This window comes from Seriola aureovittata, chromosome 21, assembly GCF_021018895.1.
Source record: "Seriola aureovittata isolate HTS-2021-v1 ecotype China chromosome 21, ASM2101889v1, whole genome shotgun sequence".
NCBI classification, from domain to species: domain Eukaryota; kingdom Metazoa; phylum Chordata; class Actinopteri; order Carangiformes; family Carangidae; genus Seriola; species Seriola aureovittata.
The window spans coordinates 2742554-2768566 of record NC_079384.1 but is presented as its reverse complement, the minus strand read 5'-3'; the positions used below and the strand labels follow the sequence as shown (position 1 = coordinate 2768566).

Genomic DNA, 26013 nt, shown 5'->3' with positions numbered 1-26013 from the left:
GACTTTTTTATGCCTTACTATACTATGACATTTTTATGACTTACTATACTATGACGTTTTTATGACGTTTTTATGCCTTACTATACTATGACTTTTTTATGACTTATTATACTGTGACGTTTTTATGACTTTTTACACCTTACTATACTATGACATTTTTATGACTTTTTATACCTTACTATACTATGACATTTTTATGCCTTACTATACTATGACATTTTTACGACATTTTTACACCTTACTGTACTATGACTTTTTTATGCCTTACTATACTATGACATTTTTATGACTAACTATACTATGACGTTTTTATGACATTTTTACACCTTACTATACTATGACTTTTTACACCTTACTATACTATGACTTTTTACACCTTACTATACTATGACATTTTTATGACTTTTTATACCTTACTATACTATGACTTTTTTATGCCTTACTATACTATGACATTTTTACACCTTACTATACTATGACTTTTTTATGCCTTACTATACTATGACTTTTTTATGACTTATTATACTGTGACGTTTTTATGACTTTTTATGCCTTACTATACTATGACTTTTTTATGACTTTTTATACCTTACTATACTATGACTTTTTTATGCCTTACTATACTATGACATTTTTATGACATTTTTACACCTTACTATACTATGACTTTTTTATGCCTCACTATACTATGACATTTTTATGACTTATTATACTATGACATTTTTATGACTTTTTACGCCTTACTATATTATGACTTTTTTATGCCTTACTATACTATGACTTTTTTATGACTTATTATACTATGACATTTTTATGACTTTTTATACCTTACTATACTATGACTTTTTTATGCCTTACTATACTATGACATTTTTATGACTTATTATACTATGACATTTTTATGACTTTTTATGCCTTACTATGACTTTTTTATGACATTTTTACGCCTTACTATACTATGACTTTTTTATGACTTTTTACGCCTTACTATATTATGACTTTTTACGCCTTACTATACTATGACTTTTTTTTTAATTTTTGTGCCTTACGATTCTATGACTTTTTTATGTCTTATTATACTATGACATTTTTACACCTTACTATACTATGACTTTTTTATGCCTTACTATACTATGACTTTTTTATGACTTATTATACTATGACATTTTTATGACTTTTTATGCCTTACTATACTATGACTTTTTTATGACTTTTTGTGCCTTACTATACTATGACTTTTTTATGCCTTACTATACTATGACATTTTTATGACTTATTATACCTTACTATACTATGACTTTTTTATGCCTTACTATACTATGACATTTTTATGACTTATTAAACTATGACATTTTTATGACTTTTTATACCTTACTATACTATGACTTTTTTATGTCTTATTATACTATGACATTTTTATGACTTTTTATACCTTACTATACTATGACATTTTTATGACTTATAAACTATGACTTTTTTATGACTTTTTATGCCTTACTTTACTATGACTTTTTTATGACTTTTTACGGCTTACTATACTATGACTTTTTTATGACTTACTATACTATGACTTTTTTATGACTTATTATACTATGACGTTTTTATACCTTACTATACTATGACTTTTTTATGCCTTACTATACTATGACTTTTTTATGCCTTACTATACTATGACATTTTTATGACATTTTTACGCCTTACTAATGACTTTTTTTTCATTTTTGTGCCTTACTATAATATGAATTTTTATGCCTTACTATACTATGACATTTTTATGACTTTTTATGCTTTACTATATTATGACATTTTTATGACTTTTTTATGCCTTACTATACTATGACATTTTTAAGCCTTACTATACTATGACTTTTTTTTATGACTTTTTATGCCATACTATACTTTGCCTTTTTTATGCCTTACTATATTATGACTTTTTAAAAAAATTTTTAAGCCTTACTACATTATGACATTTTTATAACTTTTTACTACTTACTATACTATACTATGAATTTTTTATGACTTTTTATGCCTTACCAAACTATGAAATTTTTATGACTTTTTACGCCTTACTATATTATGACATTTTTACACCTTACTATACTATGACTTTTTTATGCCTTACTATACTATAACTTTTTATGATTTATTATACTATGACATTTTTATGCCTTACTATACTCTGACTTTTTTATGACTTTTTATGCCTTACTATACTTTGACTTTTTTATGCCTTACTATATTATGACTTTTTATGCCATACTATACTATGACATTTTTATGACTTTTTATGCTTTACTATATTATGACATTTTTATGACTTTTTATGCCTTACTATACTATGACATTTTTATGACTTTTTACGCCTTACTATATTATGACATTTTTACACCTCACTATACTATGACTTTTTTATGCCTTACTATACTATAACTTTTTATGACTTATTATACTATGACATTTTTACGCCTTACTATACTATGACATTTTTATGCCTTACTATACTATAACATTTTTATGCCTTACTATACTCTGACTTTTTTATGACTTTTTATGCCTTACTATACTTTGACTTTTTTATGCCTTACTGTATTATGACTTTTTATGCCTTGCTATACTTTGACTTTTTTATGCCTTACTATATTATGACTTTTTATGCCTTACTATACTTTGACCTTTTTATGCCTTACTATACTATGACTTTTTTTGACTTTTTGTGCCTTACTATATTATGACTTTTTTATGCCTTACTATACTATGACTTTTTTACACCTTACTATATTAGGACATTTTTATGACTTTTTTATGCCTTACTATACTATGACATTTTTATGACATTTTTACACCTTACTATACTATGACTTTTTTATGCTTACTATACTATGACATTTTTATGACTTACTATACTATACTATGACGTTTTTATGACGTTTTTATGCCTTACTATACTATGACTTTTTTATGACTTATTATACTGTGACGTTTTTATGACTTTTTTACACCTTACTATACTATGACATTTTTATGACTTTTTATACCTTACTATACTATGACATTTTTATGCCTTACTATACTATGACATTTTTACGACATTTTTACACCTTACTGTACTATGACTTTTTTATGCCTTACTATACTATGACATTTTTATGACTAACTATACTATGACGTTTTTATGACATTTTTACACCTTACTATACTATGACTTTTTTACACCTTACTATACTATGACTTTTTTACACCTTACTATACTATGACATTTTTATGACTTTTTATACCTTACTATACTATGACTTTTTTATGCCTTACTATACTATGACATTTTTACACCTTACTATACTATGACTTTTTTATGCCTTACTATACTATGACTTTTTTATGACTTATTATACTGTGACGTTTTTATGACTTTTTATGCCTTACTATACTATGACTTTTTTATGACTTTTTATACCTTACTATACTATGACTTTTTTATGCCTTACTATACTATGACATTTTTTGACTTTTTGTGCCTTACTATATTATGACTTTTTTATGCCTTACTATACTATGACTTTTTTACACCTTACTATACTAGGACATTTTTATGACTTTTTATACCTTACTATACTATGACTTTTTTATGCCTTACTATACTATGACATTTTTATGACATTTTTACACCTCACTATACTATGACTTTTTTATGACTTATAAACTATGACTTTTTTATGCCTTACTATACTATGACATTTTTATGACTTACTATACTATGACGTTTTTATGACGTTTTTATGCCTTACTATACTATGACATTTTTATGACTTATTATACTGTGACGTTTTTATGACTTTTTTACACCTTACTATACTATGACATTTTTATGACTTTTTATACCTTACTATACTTGACTTTTTTATGCCTTACTATACTATGACATTTTTATGACTTTTTTACACCTTACTATACTATGACTTTTTTATGCCTTACTATACTATGACATTTTTATGACTTACTATACTATGACGTTTTTATGACATTTTTATGACTTTTTACACCTTACTATACTATGACTTTTTTACACCTTACTATACTATACTATGACTTTTTTACACCTTACTATACTATGACATTTTTATGACTTTTTATACCTTACTATACTATGACTTTTTTATGCCTTACTATACTATGACATTTTTACACCTTACTATACTATGACTTTTTTATGCCTTACTATACTATGACTTTTTTATGACTTTTTTATGCCTTACTATATTATGACTTTTTATGCCTTACTATACTATGACATTTTTATGACTTTTTACACCTTACTATACTATGACTTTTTTATGACTTTTTATGCCTTACTATACTATACTATGACATTTTTATGACTTATTATACTATGACATTTTTTATGACTTTTTACGCCTTACTATATTATGACTTTTTTATGCCTTACTATACTATGACATTTTTACACCTTACTATACTATGACTTTTTTATGCCTTACTATACTATGACTTTTTTATGACTTATTATACTGTGACGTTTTTATGACTTTTTTATGACTTTTTATGCCTTACTATACTATGACATTTTTTATGACTTTTTTACACCTTACTATACTATGACTTTTTTATGCCTCACTATACTATGACATTTTTATGACTTATTATACCTTACTATACTAGGACATTTTTATGACTTTTTACGCCTTACTATATTATGACTTTTTTATGCCTTACTATACTATGACTTTTTTATGACTTATTATACTATGACATTTTTATGACTTTTTATACCTTACTATACTATGACTTTTTCATGCTTTACTATACTATGACATTTTTATGACTTATTATACTATGACATTTTTATGACTTTTTATGCCTTACTATGACTTTTTTATGTCATTTTTACGCCTTACTATACTATGACTTTTTTATGACTTTTTACGCCTTACTATATTATGACATTTTTACACCTTACTATACTATGACTTTTTTTTTAATTTTTGTGCCTTACGATTCTATGACTTTTTTATGACTTATTATACTATGACATTTTTACACCTTACTATACTATGACTTTTTTATGCCTTACTATACTATGACTTTTTTATGACTTATTATACTATGACATTTTTATGACTTTTTATGCCTTACTATACTATGACTTTTTTATGACTTTTTGTGCCTTACTATACTATGACTTTTTTATGCCTTACTATACTATGACATTTTTATGACTTATTATACCTTACTATACTATGACTTTTTTATGCTTACTATACTATGACATTTTTATGACTTATTAAACTATGACATTTTTATGACTTTTTATACCTTACTATACTATGACTTTTTTATGTCTTATTATACTATGACATTTTTATGACTTTTTATACCTTACTATACTATGACATTTTTATGACTTATAAACTATGACTTTTTTATGACTTTTTATGCCTTACTATACTATGACTTTTTTATGACTTTTTACGGCTTACTATATTATGACTTTTTTTATGCCTTACTATACTATGACTTTTTTATGACTTATTATACTATGACGTTTTTATACCTTACTATACTATGACTTTTTTATGCCTTACTATACTATGACTTTTTTATGCCTTACTATACTATGACATTTTTATGACATTTTTACGCCTTACTAATGACTTTTTTTTCATTTTTGTGCCTTACTATAATATGAATTTTTATGCCTTACTATACTATGACATTTTTATGACTTTTTATGCTTTACTATATTATGACATTTTTATGACTTTTTATGCCTTACTATACTATGACATTTTTAAGCCTTACTATACTATGACTTTTTTTTATGACTTTTTATGCCATACTATACTTTGCCTTTTTTATGCCTTACTATATTATGACTTTTTAAAAAAAATTTTAAGCCTTACTACATTATGACATTTTTATAACTTTTTACTACTTACTATACTATACTATGAATTTTTTATGACTTTTTATGCCTTACCAAACTATGAAATTTTTATGACTTTTTACGCCTTACTATATTATGACATTTTTATGACTTTTTACACCTTACTATACTATGACTTTTTTATGCCTTACTATACTATAACTTTTTATGATTTATTATATTATGACATTTTTATGCCTTACTATACTCTGACTTTTTTATGACTTTTTTATGACTTTTTTATGACTTATTATACTATGACTTTTTTATGACTTTTTTATGCCTTACTATATTATGACTTTTTATGCCATACTATACTATGACATTTTTATGACTTTTTATGCTTTACTATATTATGACATTTTTATGACTTTTTATGCCTTACTATACTATGACATTTTTATGACTTTTTACGCCTTACTATATTATGACATTTTTACACCTCACTATACTATGACTTTTTTATGCCTTACTATACTATAACTTTTTATGACTTATTATACTATGACATTTTTACGCCTTACTATACTATGACATTTTTATGCCTTACTATACTATAACATTTTTATGCCTTACTATACTCTGACTTTTTTATGACTTTTTATGCCTTACTATACTTTGACTTTTTTATGCCTTACTGTATTATGACTTTTTATGCCTTGCTATACTTTGACTTTTTTATGCCTTACTATATTATGACTTTTTATGCCTTACTATACTTTGACTTTTTTATGCCTTACTATACTATATATACTATATATATATACTATATATTATGCCTTACTATACTATGACTTTTTTTTGACTTTTTACGCCTTATCATACCATGACATTTTTATGAAATTTTTAAACCATACTATACAATGATACTTAGTGACTTTTTATGCCTTACTACTGTATACTATGACGTTTTTATGAATTTATATGCTTTCCTATACTATGACGCTTAATGACATTTTACGCCTTACTACATTTTCATGACTTTTTATTCCTTAGCATACAATGACATTTTCATGCCTTACTATACTATGACAATTTTATTCCTTACTATACAATTTTGTTTTTATGGCCCTTTATGTCTTACTGAAAAGATGATGAAAGAAAAAGAAAAGAACACAATCAGACCGACAAGTCATCACTTCAATGTGGCAGGTTTTATTTGTGCACAAAGGACAGATCTGGTACATGGCACTTTTGTTACTCTTTCTCTGAGTAACAAAAGCTTGACTGCTTGTGTGGTCATTTGCTCTCTGATGTGTGTGACAAGCTGATGTTGATCTGGAGATCTTCACATCCATGGGGTCGCTTAGCTGTTACTCATCCTTCTTCAGAGCTCCTGAGATCATTCTCCATCTGTGGGGCTCTAACCATATAAGCAAATACAAACCTTCATCAATCTAACCAGGACCGCCAGATGTGACCTAAATACCTTGGGTTCCTTCATATATATACAGTCTAACATCAAAACATATTCTTATGTCAAAGTTATATGCATGTAAAATGATTAATACCTTACACTATTCTATGACTTACTATTGTATGCCTTACTATACTATGACGTTTTAATGACTTTTTATGCCTTACTATACTATGACTTTTTTATGCCTTACTATACTATGACATTTTTATGACTTTTTATGCCTTACTATACTATGACTTTTTTATGACTTATTATACTATGACGTTTTTATGACTTTTTACGCCTTACTATACTATGACATTTTTACACCTTACTATACTATGACATTTTATGACTTTTTACGCCTTACTATATTATTACATTTTTACACCTTACTATACTATGACATTTTTATGCCTTACTGTACTATGACATTTTTATGCCTTACTGTACTATGACATTTTTATGACTTTTTATGCCTTACTATACTATGACTTTTTTATGCCTTACTATACTATGACATTTTTATGACTTTTTATGCCTTACTATACTGTGACATTTTTATGACTTTTTATGCCTTACTATACTATGACTTTTTTATGACTTATTATACTATGACATTTTTATGCCTTACTATACTATGACTTTTTTATGCCTTACTATACTATGACTTTTTTATGACTTATTATACTATGACGTTTTTATGACTTTTTACGCCTTACTATATTATGACATTTTTATGCCTTACTATACTATGACTTTTTTATGCCTTACTATACTATGACATTTTTATGCCTTACTATACTATGACTTTTTTATGCCTTACTATACTATGACTTTTTTATGACTTATTATACTATGACGTTTTTATGACTTTTTACGCCTTACTATATTATGACATTTTTATGCCTTACTATACTATGACATTTTTATGCCTTACTATACTATGACATTTTTATGACTTTTTATGCCTTACTATACTATGACTTTTTTATGCCTTACTATACTATGACATTTTTATGACTTTTTATGCCTTACTATACTATGACATTTTTATGACTTTTTATGCCTTACTATACTATGACTTTTTTATGCCTTACTATACTATGACATTTTTATGACTTTTTATGCCTTACTATACTATGACTTTTTTATGACTTATTATACTATGACGTTTTTATGACTTTTTACGCCTTACTATACTATGACATTTTTATGACTTTTTATGCCTTACTATACTGTGACATTTTTATGACTTTTTATGCCTTACTATACTATGACTTTTTTATGACTTATTATACTATGACATTTTTATGCCTTACTATACTATGACTTTTTTATGCCTTACTATACTATGACTTTTTTATGACTTATTATACTATGACGTTTTTATGACTTTTTACGCCTTACTATATTATGACATTTTTATGCCTTACTATACTATGACTTTTTTTATGCCTTACTATACTATGACATTTTTATGCCTTACTATACTATGACATTTTTATGCCTTACTATACTATGACTTTTTTATGCCTTACTATACTATGACTTTTTTATGACTTATTATACTATGACGTTTTTATGACTTTTTACGCCTTACTATATTATGACATTTTACGCCTTACTATACTATGACATTTTTATGCCTTACTATACTATGACATTTTTATGACTTTTTATGCCTACTATACTATGACTTTTTTTGACTTTTTTATGCCTTACTATACTATGACATTTTTATGACTTTTTATGCCTTACTATACTATGACATTTTTATGACTTTTTATGCCTTACTATACTATGACTTTTTTATGCCTTACTATACTATGACATTTTTATGACTTTTTATGCCTTACTATACTATGACTTTTTTATGACTTATTATACTATGACGTTTTTATGACTTTTTACGCCTTACTATACTATGACATTTTTACACCTTACTATACTATGACTTTTTTATGACATTTTTATGACTTTTTACGCCTTACTATATTATTACATTTTTACACCTTACTATACTATGACATTTTTATGCCTTACTATACTATGACATTTTTATGACTTTTTATGCCTTACTATACTATGACTTTTTTATGCCTTACTATACTATGACTTTTTATGCCTTACTATACTGTGACATTTTTATGACTTTTTATGCCTTACTATACTATGACTTTTTTATGACTTATTATACTATGACGTTTTTATGACTTTTTACGCCTTACTATACTATGACATTTTTATGACTTTTTACGCCTTACTATACTATGACTTTTTTATGACTTATTATACTATGACGTTTTTATGACTTTTTACGCCTTACTATACTATGACATTTTTACACCTTACTATACTATGACATTTTATGACTTTTTACGCCTTACTATATTATGACTTTTTTATGACATTTTACGCCTTACTTTATTATGACATTTTTACACCTTACTGTACTATGACTTTTTTATGCCTTACTATACTATGACATTTTTATGACTTTTTATGCCTTACTATACTATGACTTTTTTGTGTCTTACTGTACTATGACTTTCTTTTACTTTTTACATCTTACTATACTGTGACATTTTTATGCCTTATTATACTATGACATATTTATGACATTTTACACCTCACGATATTTTGACATTTTTACACCTTGCTATACTATGACATTTTTATGACTTTTTACGCCTTACTATATTATGACATTTTTACACCTTACTATACTATGACTTTTTTTATGCCTTACTATACTGTGACATTTTTATGCCTTACTATACTATGACATTTTTATGACTTTTTATGCCTTACTATACTATGACTTTTTTATGCCTTACTATACTATGACATTTTTATGACTTTTTATGCCTTACTATACTATGACTTTTTTATGACTTATTATACTATGACGTTTTTATGACTTTTTACGCCTTACTATACTATGACATTTTTACACCTTACTATACTATGACATTTTATGACTTTTTACGCCTTACTATATTATTACATTTTTACACCTTACTATACTATGACATTTTTATGCCTTACTGTACTATGACATTTTTATGACTTTTTATGCCTTACTATACTGTGACATTTTTATGACTTTTTTATGCCTTACTATACTATGACATTTTTATGACTTTTTATGCCTTACTATACTATGACTTTTTTATGACTTATTATACTATGACGTTTTTATGACTTTTTACGCCTTACTATACTATGACATTTTTACACCTTACTATACTATGACATTTCATGACTTTTTACGCCTTACTATATTATTACATTTTTACACCTTACTATACTATGACATTTTTATGCCTTACTGTACTATGACATTTTTATGACTTTTTATGCCTTACTATACTATGACTTTTTTATGCCTTACTATACTATGACATTTTTATGAGTTTTTATGCCTTACTATACTATGACTTTTTTATGCCTTACTATACTATGACATTTTTATGACTTTTTATGCCTTCCTATACTGTGACATTTTTATGACTTTTTATGCCTTACTATACTATGACTTTTTTATGACTTATTATACTATGACGTTTTTATGACTTTTTACGCCTTACTATATTATGACATTTTTATGCCTTACTATACTATGACATTTTTATGCCTTACTATACTATGACATTTTTATGACTTTTTATGCCTTACTATACTATGACTTTTTTATGACTTATTATACTATGACGTTTTTATGACTTTTTACGCCTTACTATATTATGACATTTTTATGCCTTACTATACTATGACATTTTTATGCCTTACTATACTATGACATTTTTATGACTTTTTATGCCTTACTATACTATGACTTTTTTATGCCTTACTATACTATGACATTTTTATGACTTTTTATGCCTTACTATACTATGACTTTTTTATGACTTATTATACTATGACGTTTTTATGACTTTTTACGCCTTACTATATTATGACATTTTTACACCTTACTATACTATGACTTTTTTATGCCTTACTATATTATGACATTTTTATGACATTTTTATGACTTTTTATGTTTTACTATATTATGACATTTTTACACCTTACTATACTATGACTTTTTTATGCCTTACTATACTATGACATTTTTATGACTTTTTATGCCTTACTATACTATGACTTTTTTTGACTTTTTGTGCCTTACTATATTATGACTTTTTTATGCCTTACTATACTATGACTTTTTTACACCTTACTATACTATGACATTTTATAACTTTTTACGCCTTACTATATTATTACATTTTTACACCTTACTATACTATGACTTTTTTATGCCTTACTATACTATGACATTTTTATGACTTTTTACACCTTATTATACTATGACATTTTTACGCCTTATTATACTTTGACTTTTTTATGCCTTACTATACTATGACTTTTTTTTTACTTTTTATGCCTTATTATACTATGACATTTTTATGCCTTACTATACTATGACTTTTTTTTTTACTTTTTACGCCTTACTATACTGTGACATTTTTATGCCTTACTATACTATGACATATTTATGATATTTTACACCTTGCTATACTATGACATTTTTATGACTTTTTACGCCTTACTATACTATGACATTTTTACACCTTACTATACTATGACTTTTTTATGCCTTACTATACTATGACATTTTTATGCCTTACTATACTATGACATTTTTATGACTTTTTACGCCTTACTATATTATGACATTTTTACACCTTACTATACTATGACTTTTTTATGCCTTACTATACTATGACATTTTTGTGACTTTTTATGCCTTACTATACTATGACACTTTTTACGCCTTACTATATTATGACATTTTTATGACATTTTTACGCCTTATTATACTATGACATTTTTATGACTTTTTATGCCTTATTATACTATGACATTTTTGTGTCTTACTATACTATGAAATTTTGCTGACATTTTTACGCCTTATTATACTTTGACTTTTTTATGCCTTACTATACTATGACTTTTTTTTTTTACTTTTTATGCCTTACTATACTGTGACATTTTCATGACTCTTTATGCCTTACTTTACTATGACTTTACTAGTGAAGGGATCAAACTAATAGGTTTGATCCCTGTATCAGCCCTGGAACATGTCTCTGGTCTGACCTTTGACCCCTTAGTAAATAAACAGTAGAAACTAGTATATATATTAATAAATGATTTCTGGAGAGGCATGTGTACCTGTGTTCCCTGTTGCTAACTTGCATAGACAGTAGTGTACATATATTATTATTTCTTCTCTCAGGAGCTGGAGCGTCTGGAGGTGGAGCGGGTGGAGATGATCAGACAGCACCTGTGTCAGTACACCACGCTGCGGCATGAGACCGACATGTTCAACCAAAGTGTGAGTACGACTTCAGCTCAGCGCAGCATCCAACAGCTGCCTCATCATACAGTGTGTTTATCAGATGGTTCAGTATGATAATAACCTGCTGGAGGTTTTAGTTTAATGTTGAGATGAAATTATGTGATTATTACTGATCTTAGTTTCGACAGAGTTAAAAGACTGTGAACTGTGTCCATGTGTAATAATGTATAAAATAAACCAACAACAGCAGCTGTTGACTAATAACTGACACATTTACATTGCAAATAAAGAAAAAACACAAGTTCTCCTGTTTATACCATTCAATGCAATTATATTTATTTTCCGCAATTATTTATGTATTCTAATTTATTTTGTATTTTATGCCTTGTAGTTATTTCTTTTACTGTGTGTTGTAAGGTGTTCTATAAAATGTATTACTATCATTACTATTGATATTATTATTTACTCGTTTAATAATAGAGGCTCGAACCTCTCCCATATTGGTCAATAATTTATTTATACTGCAAATATAAAAAGGTTTGTTGCTAAAGACTAAGGTTAGACGTAAAGTTGAAGGTTCCCTATCTTCTCCAGCAGAGGGAAGTAAAGAGTTAGTTTACAACAGGTGAAGACATGATGATGATGATCATCATCATCGTATGTCTGAACAGAAGCAGAGAAAATGTGTGTGTTAATGTTGTTCCTTGTGTGTCCAGACGATGGAGCCGGTGGACCAGCTGCTGCAGTGTGTGGACCCCGTCAGAGACAGGGAGCTGTGGGTGAGGGAGAATAAGACTGGAGACGTTCGGCCAGTGGACATAGAGATCTGATCTCAGAGCACACGACCACGTTTACCCCAGAGACACACTGACCTGGAGCTACATGCCTGAGACTGACTGTGCTGGGATCCTGCCCCCCCCCCCCCCAGACTGTGGGATGAGCCTCCACCTGTTGAGGGTGACGATGTCAAAGAGTGATGGGTCATAGTTTTCTTTTACACAAGCTGATGCTCAACTGTGAGAGTGACGACACTCAGATAAAGAAGCGGCAACAAAGAACATGTAACATGTAAATGTTTCTGTAACGCAGCTGCTGCTGTTTGTGCTTCTGCTCTGTGACTCTCTGATTCAGTGATTTAACAGATGCTGCTGAACTACATGAGTGTTTTATGACTGTGTGTAGGGACTAGGCTAAAGTATTTTAATATAATTATCAACCATGTGCATGTATTTACCGTTTGCTAAGCACCGCCCCCCTCTGGCTTTCTGTTGCCACGCCTGTCAAGCTTCCTGTCTCAGTCGGGTCCAGAAGTCTGAGACCAGTATCCCAGTCACGTGGACAGGCTTTTGGACCCGACTGTATCCAGTTTACAAAAAATAATAAAATGGATCTTCAATATCACACAGAAGTAAACAAAAGTAAGTTTCTCATTTCTAGTCAACAACTGTGGAGTTTGTCGGTTGATTTTACTGGCTGTAGTTAGCTTGCGTTAAGCTGATGCTAATGCTTAAAGTCCAGCTGCAGTTGATTTCTTAAAGTTTACAATGTGTTTTAAAACAAGAGCCTGCAAAATGATGTAAAATATGCAGCCTAACACTGAGAATACAGGTGACACGCCTTAAAGTCAGCATTCTCACGGGATGATGATCCATGTGAAGGACGTGGATTTAAAGACGCAGTATCATTTGTGTGTTGGGAGCTCTGGTGTTGTATGGTGTTATAATTAATATAACTGTTACATGGTTTGAACACATTGAAAAATTTACTGGAAACAGGATTGTTGTTGTAATACTCATTTTGGCCACAAGAGGCTGAAGTGCACGACTACCCCAGTCTAAATCGGACTAAAAGATTTCACTCTAGGTGATTTTTAATTTCTACATGCATTCTAATCATAAGGTTCATGTAATGTGCGTTAGCAAGTTATGTAACATTACTGTTTCTCCTTTTGACAGAAATGTATGTTAATCAGCAAAGGTTTTCTGCCAGAAATGCTTCAGGAAGTCAGTTGAGATAATATGAAATACACAAAAGAGTGACAAAGGAAGATGGAGGAATGGGTCACATGTAGGACTTTCACCTGAGAGACTGGGGTACAAAAACAACTTCACCCATGTAGAGGAGCTGCACACTCATGTGCACCCTGAATGACGGGCACATAGAGAGGTCTGGTGAAGTTTCTGGAGCATAAACTCAAACCAAATAAGGAGCAGGAAGGAGCTGCTAGCGCTAAACTCTGATATGTCTGTGATTCCATATAATAGTGAGCTGCTGACAGGCCCCTTACTATTGGAATTAATGCTTGGGCAGTAAGCTTGTTGGTTGGCATGCTAATGTTTGTAGCTTAGATTAATCCAGAGAAGCACATTGTTTATTACATTCATTACAATTTTGCTTTTGTGTTTTTGCTTTTGGAAAAGTTTTTTTTTTTTTTTTAAAAACACCAACCTCCAAACTATTTAGTTGAAGCTTGATGGGCCAGCTAGCATCACAAATCTGGCTACTGTTAGCATCTCTGAAAGAAAAACATGTTTATTTTACTTCATTCCTAATGAGAATTAAAAATCAGCCAATTGCACTTTATTCCCAAATGATTTTTATTAAATTTACTGTAAGTCACTGTTCATATGAAAGAGAACTTAATCATTTTATTACTAATGGAAGTGACAGTGTTTTATGTTCAGGGTGGCCTGGTGTAAATAAGTGAGATGTGTGATTTGCTATGAAAAGGAGGCAGTGGAGTGAAGTGTAAAATACATAAAAACATATAATATACAGACGTTTGGTACTGATAATATATGAAATCTAAGTGTTTTATATGAGAGAGAATTGAGAGGTCTCCTGTGATATTTGCTTCAGTTGGTTGAGAGCTGCCGCAGAAGCTCCATGTACAAACAGCTCTTTACTACCAGGTCTTATCCAGTGTTACTGCTTAGTCTGACTTGACCAGTGAGAGACGAGGACTGAGATGTTTTTGTACATTAACAGCTAAAGGTTGGAATTTTTCATTAATAAAAATGAAAATATGTATCATATGTAATAACATGAGCTTTGTGTTTTGTTTTTGTTTTCTGTGTGAATGATCACGCTGAACAAAATCTGAATAATAAATGAAAAAGGAATTTTATTTCCTAAAAACCACATTTTCACATTCAACAGTAAAATGTTTGTTACAGGTTTAAACAGTGAGAAAATCGACGTGGTTAAAGGTTCAGAGATACACTTTATCAAAGAGTTAAAATACACTGAGATTCTTATTATTGACCTAAAGTAACCCACGTGTTGATGGCACCTTGTTGAATATATTACATGGCTACTCTTTATAATAATGACTGGTTGTAAGTCGTGTATAAACCATTAGTTAATGATGAACTCATCTACAAATCTTCTGTATATTACTTATGTAACGCACCACATTACACACTACACAGCTGCCACTCGCAAATGTGATCAAACATTACAAAGGTCACCAGTTTGACTTTAAACAAGTATAATATAAAGTATTTAACATGTAGAAATGTAGATTATAGCTTTTAATGTTCTTCACAATATCACTGTTAAGAATCAGCCAAAGCTAAACTGCTAACCTGTTAGCCTAGCCTTGTTGCTTTCTGTCACTACAGAACCTGAGGGTGCTGTCAGATGTTTAACCCTCAGATGTCCTCTCTGGTGACACAGGTTGGACACTTGGACTGAAGAATGAACTGATCAGAATTTAGAGGTCAAAGGTCACCGTGACCATGACCTCACAAAACATGTTTTTGGCCATAACTCCTGAATTCATACACTATTTATGACTTAATTTAACACAAATGTCTAATAGGATAAAATTATGAAGTGACAACCTTTTATATCCAAAAGGTCAAAGGTCAACTTCACTGTGACATCATAATGTCCTGTCCATATTTACTGTAACTTAGCTCATTTCCACCTTATCTAGTTCATTTAAAACTGTAGCGACGAATGCTACATGTTTACTGACCTCATTGTTCATTGAACCAGCATTTAGAAAATGTTATTAAAATTACAGAAAACACTGAGCATTAACTCTCCCATAGTAGTTACTAAAAGTAGTTACTGTTAGCTTCCTAGCTAGTGGACAGCTGAGGGCCTTATCTATTAGCTAGCTAACTGCAGTTTTAGCTTCTCTACATTGTTAATCTATTCTAAATAAACTCTAACTGAATTGTTGTCTGGCTTTATTATTTCAAAAACATATTTATAAGTGGAAAATATTTTACACTTTAGATTAAAAGCTTCAGGAATCTGTCATGGCCGACAATAGTTACTATTATTATTATTTTGTGTCATTTTCAAATGTAAATGAAAGATTTGTTGATGATGTTCGTGATTCACATGATGGATTATACATGACTTCTAACTCTGTGGTGACGCTTAGAGTGAAGCAGTTTTCCATGTTCAATCTGTTTAGAGATACAAATATGATGAAGTGGATATAGACGTGTTATTAAAGCTGTGATGTTACAGACACAGAGGAAGGAGTTTTTGTTGCTTTACGACCTGAAATTGTTATGAAACTTGTTTCATCCTCCCTGATGTTTCAGACTGTTTCAACTCTTCAGGCGCAGGACGACGTAGAAACTAGAAACAGTCAGACTCGACCGCGGCGACGTCACATCTCTAATCGATCATCAGCTTCTTCAGCGAGTTGAGATATGCCGGGATGAGCGAGCTCACCGACTCGTTGTCGTCGTTGAGGATCTTCTCTCCTCTGCCCTCTGAGCCCGCGGAGCTGGGTGACCGGACCAGGCCCGGGTACGGCGTGCTGTAACCCTGGAGGAGCACAGACACGACCCCGTCATTATTCAGACCAACCACAGAGGGAAAAATACCTCTGGTTACAAAATCAGGATTTTAGGAAGTTAACATGAGTTCTGACAGTGTGCAGTTACTCACAGAGGAGTATCCTTTGCCGAAGCTGCCTCTGTTCTTGGTCCTGATCTTGGTGAGCGCTGACTCAGCGATGTCCGCCCGCTCCTCTGCATCATCCAGCTCATGGACCGTCTTCCTGTACTTGGCCAGGTTCATGTTGGCTTGTTCCTCCTGCAACAACAACAGTGTGAGATTAAAGAGATGCAGTCTGTACTCTGGGTGACATGTTTTGGGGCGAGGAGGACGGGGCGACGTACGGCCTCCTCCACTTGTCTCTTGTAGGCCCTCATCTTGTTCTGCAGCCTCTCCACCAGCTCCTGCATCCTCTGCTGGTTCTTCTGGTCCTCCTCCGACTGGAACAGCAGCTCCTTCAGCCGACGCTCGTTCTTCCTCAGAGTCTTCACCGTCTCGGCGTGACGCTTCTGCTCCGAGTCCAGCTCCAGCTCCAGCTCCTTCACCTGCGCACACACAGACACACACATTCATTTCAAATATCGATGACAGAACATCGTGTTCACAGACGACAGGTCAGACACGTTTCCGTACCTTTCCCTCCAGCTTCTGGATGATCTTCTTCCCTCCCTTCAGAGCCATCTGCTCGGCCTCGTCCAGCCTCCCGCTCATGTCCTTGATCTGAGCCTCCAGACCTTTCTTCACCCTCTCCAGGTGCAGCGTGTGCTCCTGCTCCAGACGCAGCTCCTCCCCCACCCGGGCCAACTGACACCGTTTAAAAAGATATATTAAAAGCATGTGTGAAACTCGCCTGCTGTGATCTCCGATCGGTCCTGTGTGTGTTTACCTCACAGCTGGCCTTCTTGGCCTTGTCTGTGATTCCTCTCAGCTCTCCCTGCAGCTCCTCGTGCTCCTGCTGCAGAGTCTGGAGATCCACCTCCAGCTTCCTCCTCCCGCTCAGAGCCGACTGGAACTGCACACGGGAGGAAACAGGAACAGCGTGATGAGATCAGATTAAACTCTCGGCGTCTGCCGGCGCTCCAGAGCGAAGACGCTGCGCCTCACCTGGTTGTTGAGGTCACCGTATTTCTCGTTGGCGTCCTGCAGCTCCGCCTCCAGGGTCTTGCGAACCCTCTCCGTGCTCTCCAGGGCCGCACGAGTCTCCTCCCCTTCGCTGACCAACAGGCCGCAGCGTCGCTCCACAGCCGCCTGCTCCTCCCTGCACTCCTCGTGGCTCCGCACCTCCTCCTCCAGCTGAGCCTGCAGCTCCTAGGACAAGGGGAGGACACTCGCTCTGTGAGTCTCAGACCGTTACAAACCACAGGCGAAGGAGAAAATCACACGGCCGTCGCACCTTGATCTGCTGCTGCATCTTCTTGCCGCTCTTGCCGAGCTCGGCGTTGCTCTTGGTGAGCAGATCCACCTGCAGCTCCAGCTCGTTGATGTCGGCCTCCAGCTTCTTCTTCAGCTTCAGTCCCTCCCCTCTGCCTTTCACCTCCACGTCCAGACTGGCCTGCAGGGACTCCAGCGCCCTCTGGTGGCTTTTCCTGACAGAGGAGGGAGGGATTAACGGACGGAGAGAGGAGGTAATAAACATGTGCATGTGTCGCTGCAGAGACAGCGAAGCAGTTTAAAGTGGGAACAGTTTAATGAAGCAGGTCTTACCTCCACAGACAATGTAATGACTTTGTAGAGGGAGTAAAGGGAGATAGAGGACAGGATGAAGAATAATTAGAGTAGGACAGAGTGTCAGCGCTGTGGATGGATGGACTGTCAGAGAGAAGAAGAGATACCTCGCAGCTTCAGTCTCCTCCTCCTTCTCCTGCAGCCGTCGCTCCACGTCTCCTTTAGCCTGAGACAGCTCCAGCTGCAGCCTCAGCACCTTGGTCTCCTCCACCTGGAGAAACAGAGATGATGCAGCGTCTGAATAACTCGTCCTCGCCGAGGAGACACGTGGACACGATATCTCGGATATCTCCTTGAAGCAACTTCCTCAAATTTGGAACAAACATTCACTTGGTATCAAGGATAAACTGATTAGATTTTGGTGGCTAAAGGTCAAAGGTCAAGGTCACGGTGACCTCACAAAACACAGTTCTTCATAACACCTTGAGGGAATTTCTTCAAATTTGGTACAAACGTTCACCTGGACTCAAGGACAAAATGATTGGATTTCATTCTGATTAGATGTGACCTTTACAATGCTCACTTTACTTGCTACCTCTAGTTCATGTAACCTGCAACTGCAATATTTCTTTCCACTGTTACACTGATAAGACACAGACATAATTGTCCATAAATGCATCATAACTCTGTGCTGCAGACTGAGGCCCAGTCCCCTCCTGGGATGGGACGCCACGCTGCGACGCATCAGAAGGAACAGCTGACAGTCAGTGTGAAGCCGTGTACCTCCAGAGCCGCCTCAGATTCCTCCAGTGACGCCTGCAGCTCCTCCTTCTCCATCTCAATCTTCTTCTTCGCCTTCTGAAGCTCGTGGACGCTCTTCCCTCCGTCTGACAGCTGATCTGTGAGGTCGGCTACTTCCTCTGTCACACGGAGAACAAACACCATGGTTACCGTTAGCCAATTAGCCATCAATTAGCCCCTTCCACCACCGCGTGTCCCATCGTACCCTGGTAAGCCTTGTTCTCCCTGCGCAGAGCCTCCAGCTGCTCCAGAGACTCCTCGTGTGCCGTCTTGAGTTTGAAGAGCTCGCTGGCGTGTTGCCTGCTCTCCTTCTGGCAGCCCTCCACCTCGGCCACCAGCTCCTCACACTTCTGCTTCCAGTCTCCGAGCTGCTTCTCCAGGACCCGCTGCTTCTTATCCAGAGCCTGACCGCAGCCGCTGGCCTGGGACACAGAGCGGGAAAATGTTCAGGGATGACGACAAAGACGTTGGTGCCACTGTAACACTCACACGGTGCGTTCTCCTGCTCTACCTTCTCCAGGTCCATGCACAGCTCCTCCACCTCCCCCTGCAGCCTCTGTTTGGTTTTCTCTAGTGAGGAACATTTGGCCTGGGTGGCCTCCACCGCCTCCTCGGCCTCCTGCAGCCTGGTCGCCAGCTTCTTCCTGTCTCACACACACACACACACACACACGCCCACACACACACATTAAAACACTGAGACACATTCAGAGTCGAGATGACCAACGGGAGCCGGCGTCAACACCACGCACTTGGTTTCCTCCAGCTCGTCGGCGTGCTGGATGCCGTCAGACTCGTGTTTGGTCTTCCAGTGCGTCACCTCGCTGTTGAGCTTGGAGACGAGGCGCTGCAGCTCCTGCTTGCTCTCCTGCTCCTCCTCAAGCTGCTCCTTCAGAACCTCGCACTCCTGCCGCACTGAGCCCAGGCTGCTGCTGACCGCCTGTTTACACTGGCAACAGAAACACGACTCTTGAGTGGAAAAACTCAGAATTATCACATTCATCACTGATGTTTCCAACGCCGAGCTGGAACACGGACCTTGACCTCCTCGTCCAGCTGCTTCTTCAGATCCTCCAGTTGGGTTTGGAGCAGAGTTTTGGAGCGCGTCAGCTGACTGGCTCTGGTCTCCGCCTCCTCCATCTGTCGACTCACGTCTGCGTTATCAGCTGACACAAGAACACAGAAGCGTTTACAGTTTAACTCCTCAGAGGCAAACTAGGAAAATACCAGGGGCCCCCCATGGGGAAAGGGGGGGCCTCTGCTGGCCCCTCATATTGGCACATTTTTCAATGACGACTATAAACTCTGTTAAACCTCCCATGAAGACATTACACAGTGAAATAAACCAAACAGTTCTGACTGTGACAGTAGATGCAGAAGCAGAATGTTTTCCATCTCTGAGCAACAGAAAATAAGAGAAGACCTCCTCCCACTGAGCTCCCTGATCTCTTGACTCAAAGTTCAGGTTGGGTCTGAGGTCGGTGTACCTGTGAGTCTGTTCTTGGCCAGGCTGAGGTCAGTGAGCGTCCTCTGCAGGTCGTCTCCTCTCCTGTTGGCCTCCGACAGCTGCTCCTCCAGCTTCTTCATCTGACCGTCTGAGGACATCTGCAGCGCGACACAAAAGAAGTTAGAAAAGGAAAACCTTTGTGCCGGTGACAGCGGATCCGGATCCTGACCTTCACTTTCTGCAGACTGTCCAGCGACGCCGCCAGCTCGTCCACCTCCATCCTCAGGTTCTGCTTCTCCTTCTCCAGCTTGGCTCTGGCCCGCTGCAGAGCCTCGCACTGCTCGCTCAGCTCCGCCGTGGCGTCGTTGTGCCGCTTCCTCAGAGACGCGGCCAGGGCGTCGGACTGGACCGTGGACTCCTCCAGGTCCCTCCTCAGACGCTGCAGCTCGGCCTCTCGCTTCTTGTTCACCTCCATCTGTTGATCGCACACAGAACAAAACAAAACAAAAAGAAGCTCTGAGAACATATTATTCGCCCTCCGTATTGTTATGGGGTCGGATGTGAACCGCCAACATTTTTAAGTGGCCGTCAGTTCACCTGTGAGGCGGTGACTCCTCCTGCTTCCTCCAGTCGGTCGGTGAGATCGTCCAGCTCTCTGGTCAGATCCGCTCTCTGCTTCTCCACCTGACAAACACAGAGACACAGGAAGGTTTATTTCAGCCTCATAAACCATGTTGTTTTCTGTCAATACATTAAACATCAGACTGAAGAGCTTCATCTGCTCTGACTCTGCTGGACAGGATATGTAACCACCCAGGGATCAGTATGACTGGCAGCCCACAATAGGAAGTGGAATCTCTCCTGAGGTCAGAGGTCAGGAGAGTGGCTGGTATCCAATCAGATCAGTGCAGAGTTCAGCTGCTGTCACAGTCCAAATATGAGCTGAGCTGCTGTTTCCTGTGGACGTTACCTCAAGCTTTCTTCACTGCTCAACATCCGACAACATGATACACACATATCTCATGAACTTTATACTTTATATTTTAGGAGAAACAAACAAATAAACCCAGAAAAAAATCAAATACAATCATAAAATAATCCACACTGGCTCCAGCAGGATAATAAAACTTATAAACATAAAACACATTTATACATAAACCGTATAATAAAACATCAGATGAAATATAAAATACAGTTTTAGACGTGCAAAACAAATAAAATATCTAAAGCTGCAGGAACGTGGAGAGTGTGTGACTGGGACCTGGTGCAACACACATGGAGAGAGGTTTTACTGCGGGGGCCGTTACAAGCACAAACACTGCAGCTGATCTTTTACAGCTGATGTAAAGACAGACGAAGCTGTTGGGAGCGTTCTGTAAAAGCTGCAGCCTCAGTCTTCCCTGATGGCACCGATGAGCCGCAGCCGTCGACCCACCTCAGGCACAACAAGGGAAAACAGATGACACCTTTTTCACCCCCACCCCACCCCCCACCCTCTGTGTCTACAACCTGGCCCTGAGCACTCGCTTCACTCATCGCTCTCCTCCACGCCGTGCACTGAGTCAACAGCTCCTCCGGATCAGCACCACCCGACACCACTCACTCCCATTCACCTGCTGACGGGAGGTCAGCGCTCCTCACGTCTCTCCTGCTGCAGGAGGAGGGAGATTTATCTTCGTTCGTACAAGAGTGTGAAAAGGGTGGGAGTGTGTCTCTGCTCAGTCCGTGAATTAACACCGACGTACGTCTGCGTCGCCTCAGTCTCCAGAGTGACCCGGGTTCTCCTCCGATCACAGCTACACAAAACCAGAAATCTAATCTGTGTCAACACCCTGTTTCTGTGAAGACGCATGTACGCCAAGTCCATTACAGCTGTCCATTAATCTATATGTGCACAACCAGTGTAAGTGAAGTGCAGAGGTTCAACGTGCTGAAAGGTGCTGCACCACTAAACATCTTCGTGAGGTGATGTTCTGTACGGTGCGGTCAGGTAGATTGTGAGAGAAGACAATAGTTCTTCTAATAACTAAGAATAAAAACTGCGGTTTCCATAACAACCCTGATATACCAGCTACTGTTACCCTACTTGTTATTATCATTTAATATCTCGATGGAGGATGGAGTTGATGAGTTCGGAGCCCTTCACATTACACACAGTTATTTGACCCGTTGCTCAAACATATGAATATTAATAAGTGCTTTTCTTTGGTGTGAGTTTCAGCTGAACCTGATTTAATCTCGTTCAAAACACGCTGATGTCTGTGTTTGTCTAACAGATCACAAACCGAGCGAGTGAGAACTCTCCACTGTACAAACACAGGAGTGTGAACCGGGCTGCAGGAGGATCCCGTGGACAACGGCGCTGTCTGTCGGCCCCTGTATCTCCCGGTGATCTCCCCCCCCTGTGCGACCTGAGGAGCCGAGCCTGACAATAGAGAGCCTGTGTGCAGCCGAGGTATGTTCGACTGCAGCTCCTCTGAGGAGCAGATAAAGATAAAGCGTGTCTCTGCCTGCCTCTTGGCTTCGGAGGCCGGTGGGGGGGTGGTGGTGGTGGGGGTCCCGGCGAGCACCATTAAGAATACCACCCAGAGAGGGGAGTGCAACACGCCCTCAGGCTCACTGTCACTCCATTCAACACTCGGGGTGAAATATGCACCTTTTTTGCATTTCTGCCCTCACGACTGTAACATGGGAACTGAAGCCGGGTCTTAACAGGGACGAGCCGGTTCTCTGCCTTAAACACACACACACACACACACACTTTAAGAGCGTCTCCGCTGAAACAACAAGCACTTAAAGCGCCCACCTTGGCAGATTAGCTTCATACGAACCAGGCGCGCTTGTTTTGAAACCCGGTTACACCGCATGAGACGAATTGGAAACAATGATTTCGAAACAATGATTTTGCTTCTAGGGAGCGAGATGAAGGGATTACAAGAAACAGAAGGTGCTCTGAAGTTTGTGTGTGAGCGTGACGGAAAGAGAGAGAGAGAGAGAGAGAGGAGAGAGAGAGGGAAAAATAAGAAATAAGACGGAGGAAGGAGGATGTTGGGGTCCCTCTCCGCCTCTGGGGTTGCCCTGTGTGTTAATCAGAAACACAAGTCCTCTCTCCCACCAAGTTTATTATCACAGGTGCTGATAGTTTGGGGGTGACCAGAGGCGCAGCGCCGACACATGTACCTCACCGGCTGCCAACGCATCAGAAGATCTTTTTCCCCTTCAATCCTCAAACTGCTCCTGAACGTTGAAGCTGATCCCAGAGCTGCTTGGCATCCTCTTACCTGCCCCGCAGCCAGATTTAAAGGCTCATCTGCTCTTTGTTTCACTCTGGGAGGGGAGGAGGGGAGAAGGGTAGGAGGGGAGGGGGGGGGGGGGGTGTTACACAGCACCTTATAGTTGTGTAGATGTACCATACCTTGGCTCTCATGGCCCGCTCTGCCTCCAGCTCCTCCTCCAGCTCCTCGATGCGAGCCTGAAGAGAGAGAGAGAGAGAGAGAGAGAGAGAGAAAATAAAACAGTCTGCTTTCACTGAAATATGGAACATGAGCAGGATATCTGAAGCTGAGCTGCTCTGGTTTCACATCACCCCGACAGGGAACAAATGGGGCGTCACCTCCGCACATTGTTTGCTATTTCAGGGCGACACTTGTGTGTGGTGAGGCCTCTGCTCGCTCCGGGGATTTGGCTTTTTCCTCAGGTAGCAATTTAGAGCAAGAATGTCTGTGGCCACCATCATTATCTGTATTCTGACCCAGGGCTGGTTCTGCTATGTCCGGTCAGCACCACCAGAGACACACGCAGCCGTTTTCATGACATTCGAGGAATCTGTGTTATGTTTTTGCTTCCTCTTGGTTTCACAGTGCTGGGTTATATATTCTGTCACCTATACAGACTGTGTGTTTGTGCTTTTATTTTGGCGAGAACACATTGTTAAATTTCACTCCAAGTGAGGTCATTTCCTGCTTGAATAAAGTTATAGAAAATACATATTCAACATCAAAAGGTCGACACAATATTGTCGTGACACAAAACTTTATACTTTTAAAATGATTATTCTGTATTTTAACAACTATGTACAACTTGCTTTGCAGCCTGTAATAAAGCATTATTTAATATTTACATGACCTTTAATGCTTAATGAGAAATGAATGATTTTGTGACGTGTAGATCTGATAAATCTGTTGCTGCTGCTCGTAACGAAAAAACAAAAACTAAATAAAAAATCTTTTTCGTGAACTGAAATAAAAATAAAAACGAGGCTTTATAAAAATAACTATAAGTAGCTGAAACTGTATTGTGTGTTTATAAAAACTAAAATAAACTCAAATTATAGTGAAAATGTCTCAGTTTATTTCATACAGCAGCCTGGTATTCTGGGAGGATATGAAATCTAGTGCATGTCAGCAGGATCTCACAGCTGATTGGCTCTCAGTGTTCATGCTGGAGTTATAACACATCCCACGTATTACATTTAAAAAAAACACTGAAATGAATAAAAACTAAACGAGAGAAAACCTGCTTTAAAAACGAATTAAAACTAAACTGAAACCGAAAAAGTCAAAACGAAATAAAACTAAAAACTAATGAAAAATCCAGAACTATTATAA

General features: G+C 36.3%; 2 protein-coding genes across 4 annotated transcripts in view; one reads left to right on the top strand and one right to left on the bottom strand.

Annotated features, from left to right (window-relative positions):
* The window catches only part of LOC130162129 (growth arrest-specific protein 7-like), a 63873-nt gene extending 48151 nt beyond the window's left edge, over positions 1-15722 (top strand). Inside the window, exons 13-14 of the mRNA XM_056365705.1 lie at positions 12625-12723; positions 13404-15722. Of these exons, the coding sequence (XP_056221680.1) occupies positions 12625-12723; positions 13404-13517 (213 nt within the window). The 3' untranslated portion in view covers positions 13518-15722. The remainder of the gene's footprint in view (positions 1-12624; positions 12724-13403) is intronic.
* A 65-nt stretch (positions 15723-15787) lies between these two features.
* The window catches only part of LOC130162128 (myosin-16), a 41682-nt gene continuing 31456 nt past the window's right edge, over positions 15788-26013 (bottom strand). For all 3 annotated transcript variants that reach the window (XM_056365703.1, XM_056365704.1, XM_056365702.1), the window contains exons 7-23: positions 24822-24878; positions 22004-22090; positions 21636-21881; positions 21447-21564; positions 20998-21125; positions 20712-20908; positions 20471-20603; positions 20165-20381; positions 19942-20078; positions 19326-19429; positions 18887-19079; positions 18598-18801; positions 18380-18505; positions 18127-18297; positions 17838-18038; positions 17605-17751; positions 15788-17481 (exon numbers count right to left, since the gene is read on the bottom strand). In XM_056365703.1, the coding sequence (XP_056221678.1) occupies positions 17329-17481; positions 17605-17751; positions 17838-18038; positions 18127-18297; positions 18380-18505; positions 18598-18801; positions 18887-19079; positions 19326-19429; positions 19942-20078; positions 20165-20381; positions 20471-20603; positions 20712-20908; positions 20998-21125; positions 21447-21564; positions 21636-21881; positions 22004-22090; positions 24822-24878 (2619 nt within the window). In that variant the 3' untranslated portion in view covers positions 15788-17328. The remainder of the gene's footprint in view (positions 17482-17604; positions 17752-17837; positions 18039-18126; positions 18298-18379; positions 18506-18597; positions 18802-18886; positions 19080-19325; positions 19430-19941; positions 20079-20164; positions 20382-20470; positions 20604-20711; positions 20909-20997; positions 21126-21446; positions 21565-21635; positions 21882-22003; positions 22091-24821; positions 24879-26013) is intronic.